At 32.6% G+C, this 14,509-nt stretch overlaps 2 protein-coding genes across 2 annotated transcripts; both read right to left on the bottom strand.

Annotated features, from left to right (window-relative positions):
- Positions 1-10,883: 10,883 nt before the first annotated feature.
- LOC134684935 (ankyrin repeat domain-containing protein 50-like) lies at positions 10,884-12,128 on the bottom strand. Its single transcript, XM_063544254.1, has one exon. It carries the CDS (start codon positions 12,126-12,128, stop codon positions 10,884-10,886), a length of 1,245 nt encoding a protein of 414 aa, XP_063400324.1.
- Positions 12,129-12,229: 101 nt separating this feature from the next.
- On the bottom strand, positions 12,230-13,735 carry LOC134684934 (uncharacterized). The gene has a single exon (XM_063544252.1). It carries the CDS (start codon positions 13,733-13,735, stop codon positions 12,230-12,232), a length of 1,506 nt encoding a protein of 501 aa, XP_063400322.1.
- Positions 13,736-14,509: the final 774 nt, after the last annotated feature.

Below are 14,509 nucleotides of genomic sequence, written 5' to 3'. Positions count from 1 at the left end.
TTAATGTACATCCTTGTTCAGAATCTTTGAAAAAAATCTCTTAATTTTCAAAACGCGGAACAAATCCGAACAAAAAAATATGTCTGTCAAAATGGTTTAACTTTCTCAACATAACAGTGAAAAAAAAATAAAGAAAATATGAAGAACTTTTTGAAAAAACACAAAAGGCGCAATGCGTGTTTATACAATTAATTACAAATAACACGCTTTTTGTACCTATAATGGTCATATTTAAGGAATAACAGTACTGTAGTTGAAGAGTTGCCACCGTCAATTGTAGATTTGACGGTGACAACTCTTCAACTACAGTACTGTTATTCCGATTCTAATGCATTACAAAAAGAAAAAATACGATAAAACTTGAAAAAAATGTCTTAATTTGTCAAATAAAAAAAATCCGCGAAACTTCATGAATGATTTTGGCACAAAGACGTCATGGCTAAACGTGACGTCATACAAATGAAAACTTACAAACTGGAGGTTATTACGTTACCTTTACCTGTACGCTTCAAATTCAAAATTACATTAAAACGGCAAATTCGAGGTAGGTGTAGTTTTATTTTCGATTATATAGTAGTTATCGAACATTTGTTGATTCATCAATTCAAAATGGCGGGTCTCTCCTTAGTTACGCTTGCCAACTGTGGTTTTGTCGGCAACTTTTAGCCAATGAAAAAAGTTGTTACATCCAAATTGCATTAGAATTCAGAATATCATGATATATTTGAAATTTAATCTATGGTGTATCTGATAGTACAATAAAATTAAAGTATGTTCTTCCATTAAAAGCGTTAATTTGTTTATGAAAACCTTGAATTTGATGAATTTCCATCAAACTTGGTCGTGAAAGATCATGCAACGTATTATTTCGATCGTGAAAGAAAATGCGTGACCAGACTTAATACTAGTAATCAGAAATTATTATTTTTTTACCTGCAAGTGGTTGAAGCCTGTAACTATACGGATGAACATTAAAGCTATTATCTTTTTTTCTATTCAACACTTCACCTCGAAAGTTAAAAAAAAAGAAGAAGTAAACACGTATCTGGGCGTCACTAGTAGGTCTTGTGTGGACAAAATGCACTTCTGGCGTATTAAAATTTGGAACTTGTTGCCTTTTGTTGGCTGTTGTTCGTGTGATTCTTTGTCAATTGTGTTCTTCAATTTATTCATATTGTAGTCCTGAGGTGTTGTGTTGTCATTTTGATGTTATATTTCCCATGGCCATAAAAGTGCGAGGTTTGGCATGCCACAAAACCAGGTTCAACCCACCATTTTTTCCTTTAAAATGGCCTGTTCCAAGTTAGGAATATGGCTATTGTTATATTATAGTTCGTTTCTGTGTGTATTACATTGTAACGTTGTGTCGTTTGTTTTCTCTTAATTTTGAGTGTAAATTCATATTGCGATTAGACGTGTCACGGTACTTGTCTATCCCAAATTCATGTAAACTATTTGGTTTTGATGTTATATATATGTTATATTTGTTATTCCCGTGGCGTTTCGTCTAGTGCTGGGTCCGTTTCTATGTGTGTGTTACATTTTAGTGTTATGTCGTTGTTCTCCTCTTATATTTAATGCGTTTCCCTCGGTTTTAGTTTGTTACCCCGATTTTGTTTTTTGTCCATGGGTTTATGAGTTTTGAACAGCGGTATACTACTGTTGCCTTTATCTAAAGAAAGATTTAGCTCTGTGAATCGGTCTAGTGCACTTGAGGTAGACCGACACTAGTTAGCCAATAATGTGGATATACAACGTTTAAACCAAAATGTTATCCATCAAACAAAAAATCATAGCAAAAACAGCACATTTCATGTGTAATTTGGGACAGAACGATAACCAACATTTTGTGCAACAGAACTTTTTAAGCTCTTTAAAAAAAGGACGCAGATAAGGATTGATTTAACTATATAGTACATACTGTAGAGTACCAAAGCGCAAATGCTGTAATGTCTTTTTTCATTTACGAATGATAGTATATTTGTTGAACGTCTATAATATCAAGGGTTTCATTAGAAATGTCAAATGCGCTTAAGATTGTCAATGTTTCATAAAAATAAATGTGTTCCGATCCTTACAGTGCCTTATTATAGAAACTGACATATGTAAAAGTTATGCTTGGCCAATTAATTAGGAACATAAGGTCAAAAGTATATGAACCCTGACCGACAGCCAGACATAGACATCTTACTATTATTTAATAAATCAAACACAATTGAAGTCATCATGGTCATATAAGAAACTTTCAGACAGACATGTACACCATTCACGAAACACCTTGTCGCTATAGCATACAGGTATATATTCAAAAGGCCAAACCAACATTGCCGAATGATGCATGATAATGAGTTCAATGGACTCCAAAAATCGAAAATTTGCAAAATAGAGCTAAGGTAATATTTTCGGTGAATACTTTGCCATATATGTTATATTAAAAGTTTATCTTTGGCAATTCATAATTTTACTAAACCTTCGATGAATTGCGAAATACAAAATTTTGATATAACATATATACTATAGCAGATGAACAGTAATGAAATCCAATTACTTGTAACGTAAGCCAAATTAAAGCTATTGAAGTGAATTTTAATTACTGTGGGTGATTGGAAACATCAAATCAGTCTGTTTTAAGTACAGCTCTTTGTAAAATGCAGACAGAGGGTGATTCATGACCCTTTCAAAAAGACATGAAATTTTATCACAGTAGTAGGATTAACCCCTGAAAAAAAAATTCAAACTTTTTTTCCAAAAATTGTATTGGTTGCCATGGTAACCAGGGCAGTATTTTTACCTAAAATGGAGCGCTACTTAGGGCAAAAATCAAAAAATTTCAAATGTCAATATATTTTATTAGGATTGACAATAAAAATCAAAACAAAATATGTTTTGAGCAAACCGAATCATACATTTTCATATTATATTATCATAATTATTATCAACTTTGAAAATCTCCAAAAATGTGAATTTCGCTACTTTTCCAAGAAAACCTATATTTTGTCACAAAATAATAGTATAAAAATAAGAAGTGTGCCTAATAATGATTTAAATATAGATATCAGAGAAAGCTCTTAAAAATGTGATATATTACAAATTTCTATTGCCGTGGCAACAAAAAACTCATATTTGAAATAATTGTAAAAAAGTGAAATTCCCTTCTATTTTCAGTAAGATTATATTTTGTCATTATATAATATTATGCAATTGGTGGTGTTTATAATAATGATTTAAGTACAGACACTATTTGAAATTTATTTAGAAAAAATAATTTTAGAACCATTTCAGTTTCCATGGCAACAAAATCTATGTTATCAAATGTTGAAAGACACATGAATAACACTATTTTTTTCTGGTAAGATTTTACTTTGTCACAAAATCATAACATGAAATTGGTGTTGTGCCTTAAATTGATTAAAGTTTAAAACATATATGAACCCACTACAAAAGGTAGAATATAAAACATTTTTTTGTTGTCATGGCAACAAAAACCTTAGATTTTGAAAATGCAAATGAAATGAATTTAACTGTTATTTCAAGTCACTAATATTTAAAACTATGCTTAATGACAATAAATATAATAAACAACAACGGTTTCAAAATGATTTTTGTCTCCTACTGATACTTTTAGAGCTTCTGCTCTTCACAAAAGAACCCCTAAGGGTGACTGGGGAATAGAAATATGGTCACTTGGTCTTCTCCCGAACTACTCTTACATTATCAACAAGCAATTATATTTCTCTATATTTACATTTGATTTCATGGAAGGGTCATTTGGCAGGGGCGGATCCAGCCATTTTGAAAAGGGGTTCCTAACTTAGGACAGAACGGGGAGGGGGGGGGGTGGGGTGTCTAATTACATGTCCCCATTCAAATGCATTGATCGTCAAAAAAAAGGGGGTTATATCATAAATTTCACGCATGTCTGTCATTTTCTAATTTTAGTTTGCCTCAACCAAATGTTATGAAACATATACACAATGCTTATTACCACAAAACAGAGATCAAGTGTGAATTTAGTTGGCGTCACTTTAACTGTTCCCGAGATATGCCCGTTATGCGTTACTTTTCTTTGTTTGATACTTTAAAAATTATTAAAACCGAGAACCAGATCAGTTTCATAAGCGAATCGTTTAATATCATCCTTTGCAATAGTATAAGATAATCTTAGTAGCCATTTTCTCGCTTGAATTGTTTTACATTGTCTTACCGGGCCCCCTTTTGTGGGAAAAAATTGGTTGATTATATGGGGAATAACTGAAGTGTGACTGGAGCGTCCCCCCTTACACAAAATTATGGATCCACCACTGAGTTTAGAACTGTATAGTTTACCTTAAATGACCTGATTAAGTGAAGACATTTCTAAAAGTGACCATTTGATCTTGAAGGAAAAACTTTCTTGACAACGATTTGGACTAACTTGAAAACTGGGCCAATAATCAAAACCTAAGTACATGTTTAGATTCAGCACATCAAAGAACCCCAAGAATTCAATTTTTGTTGAAATCAAACAAACTTTAATTTTGGACCCCGATTTGGACCAATTTGAAAACTGGGCCAATAATAAAAAAATTAAGTACATGTTTAGATTCAGCATATGCAAGAACCCCAATTATTCAATTTTTGACTTAGTTTAATTTTGGACCCTTTGGACCTTAATGTAGACCAATTTGAAAACGGGACCAAAACATTAAGAATCTACATACACAGTTAGATTCGGCATATTAAAGAACCCCAATTATTCAATTTTTGATGAAATCAAACAAAGTTTAATTTTTGAACCCATTGTGCCCCTTTTTCCTAAACAGTTGGGACCAAAACTCCCTAAATCATCCCAATCTACCTTTTTTGATCATAAACCTTTTGTTTAAATTTCATAAATTTCTATTTAAGTTATGGTGCTAAAACCAAGAAAACTGCTTATTTGGCCCCTTTTTTGGCCCCTTATACCTAAATTGTTGGAACCGCAACTCCCAAAATTAATCATAACCTTCCTTTTGTGTTCATAAACCTTGTGTTTAAATTTCATTGATTTCCATTTACTTATACTAAAGTTAAGGTGCAAAAACTAAGAAAAATGCTTATTTGGGCCCTTTTTCGGTCCCTAATTCCTAAATTGTTGGGACCTCAACTCCCAAAATCAATCCCAACCTTCTTTTTTGTGTTCATAAACCTTGTGATTAAATTTCATTGATTTCCATTCACGTATAGTTTAAACATATTTATTTATAGTGGATTGGGAAACAAGTTTTGCAACTTATATTAATCCCTTTCCACTTTGCAGGTGCGATTGCTGCCTTGTAGCGGCATTGGCCTACTCTTTTTCGAAATCTACAAGGGTGTCTTTAACGTGCAAGAGATATGGCTCTCTCTTATCACGGGTCAGCCATTTATCGTCCTCTTCCGACGGACTATCATTGTTTCCTTAAGACCATACTCGCCAATGGTGTCAAGGGAGAGACGAAAATTTAGTTCCTGAAATTTTCATCCCGAACGGGAATCGAACCAGGAACCTTTGTGTTAGTAGTCTGATGCACTAACCACTACACCACGGCTCTCTTTACTAAAGCTATTGTGCAAAAACCAAGAATAATGCTTATCTGGGCCATTTTTGGCCCCTAATTCCTAAGCTGTTGGGACCAAAACTCCCAAAATCAATCCCAACTTTCCTTTTGTGGTCCTAAACCTTGTGCAAAAATTTCACAGATTTCTATTTACTTAAACTAAAATTATAGTGCGAAAACCATGAAAATGCTTATTTGGGCCCTTTTTAGCCCCCGAATTCCTAAACTGTTAGGACCAAAACTCCAAAAATCAATCTCAACCATCTTTTTATGGTCATAAACCCTGTGTTAAAGGTCATAGATTTCTATATACTTATACTTAAGTTATAGTGCGAAAACCAAATGTCTTCGGAAGAAGACGACGACGTCAACCTTATACCAATATACGACCAAAAAATTTCAATATTTGCGGTCGTATACAAAGGGGGGATATTCCAGTTTTCAGACAATGCTTTGAACAGTTATCAAACTTTGGTGATGGGTGTATATCTTAAATCATAACCTCCCTTAATTAGTTTTCATGAATTTATGATACTAGAATACACCCGTGAAATCGTGGGGAAATATACTGACTGGAGAATTTCAGGAGAGGTATCAAAAGTTAAAAGGTACTTAGGGACTGAGAACATTTTTTCCCTCCCCCTATTTTTCAAATACCGGTTTTTATACCTTCTTTGTTTCTGTACTCTTTGAACATATTATAGATAACCATTGGAATTTATAGTAGATTATAACAAATACAGTTATTCATATTAGTCATAGTAAATTTATGTAAGCATACAGAAATATATCCGCAGTGACAGCCATTGATAGTAAACCATAGGCGGATCCCAGTTGTTTTTATGGGGAATCACTGAAGCATAAGAGGAACGCCCCTCCCTCTTATGTCATTCAGCCCCCTCCCTTATGAAAAGTTCTGTATCCGTCACTGTAAACTAATTGATAGTGAATAGAAAATATTATTCATTTTCGTTTCCCTCCTAAAATATCCCAAACTGAAACACATTAAGCAAGGATGATACATGCTAGAACTCAAAATGATAGCAGAAAGCAAATTTATATAGATTATTCATAGTCTTTGTATGTCAAAGAACAGAAAAACTCAAACTGGAAGTCTAATCTGGCTTAAAGTTTTGTCCAATGACGGGAAAATATTCGGACGCTTTCTTTTTCGTTTTTATCCAAAATTACCCAAACTGAATGATCATAAGAATGGATGACAAATGCGACTATAAATTTTACCTTTAGGACACAGAGGCATGATGATGAATTTATTTTGGAAGGAGGGGAAGCAACACACGAAATGAGGTATTTCGTTTAGTAGTATAGATGACACTGAGAAGTTATTATTCTTAGAAAAAGCGACGGGCGTAACATGCGCTGTTTATTTTTATTTTATGGAATTACACTGTAAGGATCAGTTAAGTGTACATTTGAACTTTGCAGTATATCTGAGGTAGTTAATGACTATTATGTACACCTTAGCTTTGCATGATCCTGATCTATGAAAGATTCAAACAAAAACGACTCTACCTCCACTCTTCCCCCAAAATGCAACAGGGTATATATTTAAATTTGTTGAGTCTTTTCAATAAGCAAATACAGTCATGACAGTACTGAGAGTGAAACAAAGCAAAGCATGCAGTTATATTCCCCTTAGAAAACTGAACACTATTAACAGAATTATATGTAATTTTTTACATAAACTATATGATTAAAATTTGATTGACTGGTATGGGTGATATGTGTTACCATGGCAACTGTTGTAATAATACTTAACGATTGTAGTTTAGAGCTTTTATATGCTTCAATGCATGTCTTTTCATAAAGGTTTGGAAACAGTTGAGAACATTGAATTCCCTATACTGCAGAATTCAACAAATAATAACTCTGTTTCCAAGGAGAAAATACGTTCACATGGTGATAAAATTTAAGAGAGCACCACGCAATGTTTTTTTTTTGGTCAGGTAGTATTCAAACTTGTAACTATAACGCTAGCTATGATTTACATATTTTCAATTTTTGGGAAAACGCATGAGAAAATTTGACAATTCCACAATACTTCATGATTTCGAAAAAAATGAATGTTTTTTTATTATTTTTTAACAAAAAATCAAAAAGTCGGAGTTGAACTGCAATATTAACTAAGCTCTGAAGCTAAACCAAAGCTATATAGATGAACTATTCATGTATATGAAATTTCTGAAAATAAAATTGATTCTATTCATAATATAATCATTATTCTATTCATAACCAGGCTTTCCGACCAAACGTTATCTTTTCAAGAATCTACATGTATGATTTTTTTTAAATAAACCTACCCCCCCCCCTTTTTCCTAACCTTCGGTTCTAATCCCAATGTTTCATTATATATAACACTTGTTGAACCTTCTGAATAGAACAGACAAGACTGTGAGTGAAGCGAAGCATGCAGTCATATTCCAACTTGATAATAAACAGCGTCTATATATAATATATGTACTTTTTTACATAAATTTCTCTTGATACATTTTAAAATAGTTGTTGCTATGGGTAATGTTCATTTCCATGGTAGCTTTTGAAGTCAGCAACTATTAACGATGGTAATTTAGAGTAAGCTTAGGCTTAAATGTTATTTTTTAATCAGTTATGAAACAATTCGGTACATTTAAGCTCTAAAACTGCAATATTTTGCAAATAATAAGTCCGTTTCCAAGAAAAAAATCGGTTGCTATGGTGATAAAACTGAAGAAAGTCCCAAGCTTTTTTCTATTTAATTTGGTAAAGTAGTATCCAAACTATATAACTATAGTGCTAACTATGCTATACACAGTTGCTCTTTTCTGAAAAAACAACATAGAAAATTTGATAATTTCTTAAAAATCCCAAATTGAGAAAAGTTGAAAATATGCATTTTTTAACAATTTTTTTCAAAATATTCACAAATTTAATTTACATGCAATCTTAACTAAAATGATGCTTAAACAAAGTTGTATCAATGTTACATATGAAAATTAATTAAAAATGCTTGATTCTATTCCTAATCAGGGACTGAATTGTAGTGATTTAGCTGATTTTTTAAAAAGATTTTACTATGTCTAACAACCAAAAAATAGAGTGTCCGTTACCATGGCAACCACTCGTTTTTTTCCACTCATATTTATTTTTTGAGTAGTAATTAGTTACTGCTTCTTCTAGGCCATTTATGGATAAAATCTGAAACCCTCATAATTCACATGTATATGGCACCCTGCCTGGTTCTTACAAAGAGCTATACTTAATACATTTTTATTAGATTATCAATTACATATACTACACAGAATACATTTATATAGTTATGAATCTTAAAAGTCCAATCTTTAACATAATGCATATTATGATAACAGTGTACAATCTAAATTACAATGAATATTTATATAAAACTAAGAAGATTTGGTATGACCAAAATGAGACAACTCTCTACCAGAAACCACATGACGTAGAAATCAGCAAATATAGGTCACCATACGGCTTTAAACGATAAACAAACCCCATACCAAGTAAAGGCCCCGAGATGACAGAATAGAACAATCCAAAAGGAGAAACTAACGCCTTTTTTACGTACATAACAATAAACGAAAACCAAATATGATATACAGAAGCAAACGACAACCACTGAACTACAGACTTCTGACTTGGAACATATAAATTACAAATGCGGCTTGGTTAAATATGTTTGCGGGCACCCAAGCCTCTCCTAACCTTAGACAGTGGTGTAACAGCACATCATAAAAACAAATATAAATGCCAGTTGGAATGGAATTAAGTCATAAAATCGATACAAAAAACAAAATACCCGAAAGACACAAGTTACAATCTGAGAATAATCACAGCTAGTGAAAACTAGTTCAAAGCCAATAAAAGAACAAAAGAACACAATGTTTCTATTTAAAAATTTAAAGAATAGTACAATTGCCAGTGGTATTTAATAAAACTCAACTTCTATCAAGATGAATAATAATTAACGTTTATGATGTACATAAATCAACATATGTAGAATGAATATCAAATTAATATTCTAAAATTGGCCGAAGACATTTGATTATAAATCATAACAAAAATGATCGAGGAAATATTTAGATTTTACACAAAACAACAAAATGATTCACTGATATTATTTATATTACACCAAAAGTTGTCTTTTACTTATATTAGTCTTGAGATAAAGTCGACACGTAATGCTTTTGATAATTGGTTTTCTATGTGTGATATTTTTTCTGAAAAAAGGGTTGAAGGTGTATTTAAATGAATACACAATTTATTAGAATTTGAGAATGTTGTGGGAAATTTTGTTCAGATATGTTTTAATCTATTTAGGTCTCCAGCTGGTAAGAATTAGTGAATTTTATTTCTAATTAAGTGCATAGTTACAATGCATTTTTACTAAGAATAACAACACATGTATACTTATAATTATACATAAAGAATATGATTGATATGACTAGTAAACTATAAAAAATCAGTTCCTAAGATCAATGAAGGAATTCACGACTGCATGTTCTGTAAGCTGTACACTTTGGATAAAATTTTGTAAACCCATTTCATATGAGTGTACAATATATGATATAAGCAAAACATACCTCTCCCCTAAAAAAAGGAATAGGAAAAAACCGTAACACGTGTCCTGTTTAAGGATGAATTACGCCTAGCTGAAAAAAGTTGTTGATCGAGTGTGACATGGACGACAAAAAAATACAGGGAAGACGCCTTAGTCACTACAGCTTTACTTTCAAGCGATAAAAAATACAGATAAAATCATTTTTACCATAGTCACACTCTATTTCAGAAAAAAATTATTGTTATATATCGCGTATACATGAAAGATTTAGTATAAGTAAATGACTTCACTAAAGTATAGGTAATATAAAAAGAAAAATTGTTATAGAAGAAAATAAAAAAAAAATCTATCCATTATAACCGTTTCTCATTAGAATTATTTTTTTGATATTATCAACATTGAATAATTAAAATTTCGTCTTTCAAAAGAAGTTCTGATGGACCTTCAACAAAAGGTACATTATTTCAGAAGAATAAAACATACAAGACCTGTATACAATATAAACTCCAGGGCCCCAATTTCAATTTTTAGCTTAAATTGACACATGTATACGCTGGTCCTTTTGTCCCTTTGTTTGATAACAGCCTTATGATTTCTGGTTACCTTATTAAACAAGCTATCAATATAGGTAACTGGCAGTTTGTGTCATATATAAAAATATTTTTCCAACATACTTATTATTTCTATATATAACCACACCTGTAAGTTCCGGTGAATAAACGAAACTCATAGTTATTATGATATTTTCCTTAAAACATATCTAATACCATCTTTGCAATATTTGCATGCCCATTGTCTAAAGCAATCTTTTCAAGTGACAAATCATCGTTATAACGTCTATCATAATATGCTCCCTTTTCTAACAACATCCTTACTATTTCAGTATGGCCATGTTTACAAGCAATCATTAGAGGTGACCAACTATCATTGTCATATATGCTATAATCTGCTCCTTTGTCTAATAACATTTGAACTATTTCAGTATGGCCATATCTACAAGCAATCAGTACAGGTGATTGACAACCATCGTCACTTTTATCCGTGCTTGTGTCTAACAATTTTTCTAGTACTTTTGCTCTTTTACCGAAGAACAACTTCCTAATTATTTCTGTGGGACCATGTCTACGAGACATCATAACAGTTGACTTTCGATTATTGTCACATTTATCATAACATGCTCCTTTGTTTAATAACAACCGCACTATTTCGGTATGACCATGTATACACGCAACACTCAAAGGTGTGTGACCCACTTTATTACATTTATCATAATCTGCCCCGTTGTCTAACACAATCTTTACTATTTCTGTTTTACCATGTTCACAAGACATCATCAAAGGTGACTGACCATGATTATCAAATCTGTTATAATTTACTCCTTTGTGTATTAACATTTTTACTATTTCTACATGGCCTTGTTGACACGCTGTCATCACTAGTGACCTATACTGGTTGCCACATTTATCATAAGTATTATCATAAGCTGCCTCCTTGTCTAACATCCTTTCCATTTCTGTATAACCATAAATACAAGCCATTACAAGTGAACGACCATTCCTGTCAAATTTAGTAAAATCTGCTCCTCTGTTTAATAACATGCTTACTATATCTGTATGACCATGAATACAAGCATTCATGACAAGTGACTGACCATACTTGTCAACTTTATTGCATTTTACTCCTTTATCTAACAGCATCCGTACTATTTCTGTATTTCCATGTATACAAGCCATGATGACAGGCGACTCATCAAAAGTGTCACATCTGTTATAATCCGCTCCTTTGTCTAACAACATCTTTAATATATCTGTATGACCATGTATGCAGGCCATCATAACAGGTGACTTGCCTAAGATGTCACATTTATTAAAGTTCGCGTATCTATCTAACAACATCTTTACTATTTCTTTGTTACCATCTCGACTAGCATTCATTACAAGTGACTGATGATAACTGTCACACTCATTACAATCTGCCCCTTTGTCTAACAACATTCTTACTATTTCTGTATGACAATTTAAACAAGCCACCATCACAGCTGACTGACCAATTTTGTTACATTTAGTATAATCTGCTCCTTTCTCTATCAACAGTCTCAAAATGTCTTTATATCACCGTGCGCACAAGCTATCAGAACAGGGGACCAACCTTGATTATCACATTTATTATAATTTGCTCCCTTGTTTAACAACATTCTGACTACTTCTGTATGACGATATCTACAAGCAATCATTAAGGGGAACTGACCACGATACCCACATTGGTCCATACTAGCATCATGACCGAGACAAAACTGGATCATCGGAATGTCTCCTATAAAACAACACTGTAACATGACAGTGTCACAAATAACGTCTTTATCATATCCCTTATTCCCTACAAAATTATACTTATTGTAATTCAGATCAACGGTGTGAACTAATTTCCTCTGAAAAGATATGTCATATTTATTCAAATAACTCAAGAATCTCTGTCTGAACTGATATGATTTCATATTGTTATTATGAAATACATCTTGTAATTTTCCTTTTGACCAGTCGTCAATCATTCTCTGCATGTACACTTGATGATACTTAGAGGGCACAATAGAGATAAACTGATCCATGTCATCGTTCCTGTCCAGTAAAAATCTCTCCCGAATCAAACCGCTGTCAGCATTCTTGATCAAGCAATCGAATAATTTCTGTCCAAAGTATTTAACAAGAATGTGAAATACTTTATCATGCATAGTTGTGTAGAAAATTTGGTTTTCCAGGTAACCAAATGTTGTGTCTTGTTTCTGTAAAAATGTATTTAAAAGAGAATCCATTTCGTCTTTCAAAAGGAGCCTTGATGTCCCTCTATCAAGTTTACACGCCTCACACGTATTTTCAATTATGTTTCTGGTTTCTTCACCAATCTCTAATGTCAATATGTCTTCGTTCACTTTATTATTGAATACAACACATAAAGCCAAGGCACAATATTTAGCATGAATTCCTTTCTTTTGCAGCTCGTCAACCTGTGCTTCATAAACGGAAAAAGGATTCTGAAATAAATCCTTTAAATCAAGTGTGGGATTTTCATTGTATAATTGGCATAAAAGTGGAAAGCAATCATACAAGTCATAATAATCTGTAACTTGATAAGCTTTAGTTTTGAGATATACCTCAGCAATTGATTGTTTTTCAGGTATTAACAAGCGTATGGTTTCTGACAACAAATTACAAACACATAATTTAAAAATTGATAATGTGTCAAACTTATCATCTAGATACACTTGCAATCTACATGCTGCAATAATTTTTGTATTTTTATCTTCAAGACACTCCTCTATGCGACTGACCACTGGCTCCCATATTTTGATATCAATCTGGTCTAAAGAGAAGTTCCCACATAAATTATCAATAACAAACAAGGTTTTCTTGTTTGGATTATAAAATTTTACAATGTCACCTGGATCTGTCACTAGAAGTATATCGTATCCAATTACATACATTTCTAAAGCCACATGTTGGATGATGGCAGTCTTTCCTACACCAGAACTAGCAACTACGGTTACGCAACTATTCTCCTGTAGAGATTGCAGAACATGCTTGGCAGCTCTTGTGTTTACAAACATCTGATTTTTGGTTTTCCATTTTTCAAGAATTTTGTTGTTTTGTGCTACAAAATATTTTTTTTCACAAGATTATTGGCATTGATTTAAATTTAGAAATTCATAAAGGTTTGATATAAGGTATGATTACTAATAAGAACTAATTACACTGAAGACCAAAATGTCATAGTAGTATAGGTCAACGTACTGCTTCTAAGAACCTATCTCGATTCGCACAGTTAGCCATAAAAGGACAAGCAATGTTTATGTAAAACAATCAAAACGGAAAAACAAACAACAGCACTTGAACAATGAGCACAATAATACACGAAAAACAAATATGACATGATATATAGAAATAGACGACAAGAATTCATTAACAGGTTCCCGACGGGTGCCATATATCGAGCAGGTTCTCCTAACCTTAAAGAGCACATAAGAACACCCTCAATGTTTGGAGGGATTCTTGATTTGTCAAAACTATATTTTGTGCGATATTGTTTGTCTGTTTGTCTGTTGGTCTTGTCTTCTTTTTAATCATTGTCGTTGTCAATTTATTTTCGACTTCTGAGTTGAATTCCGCTCTAGCATCTTTCGCCTCCTTTTTAAAGTAGCAGTCTGTCTTAGCTAAGACTTCCGGAAAATTGTATTACACACATCATTTGTTACCCTTAATAGCTCTTTTTCGGTGTTAGTCAAGACCTGACTTTTGTTTACATTTTACAATGTGTGAATTCCGAATGGATGGACACAGATGACGTCACAAGGATTCCAAAACAAAGGGAGATAATCATGTTG

This window comes from Mytilus trossulus, chromosome 9 (assembly GCF_036588685.1).
Source record: "Mytilus trossulus isolate FHL-02 chromosome 9, PNRI_Mtr1.1.1.hap1, whole genome shotgun sequence".
Taxonomy (NCBI): domain Eukaryota; kingdom Metazoa; phylum Mollusca; class Bivalvia; order Mytilida; family Mytilidae; genus Mytilus; species Mytilus trossulus.
This window is presented reverse-complemented; position numbering and strand designations above follow the sequence as displayed.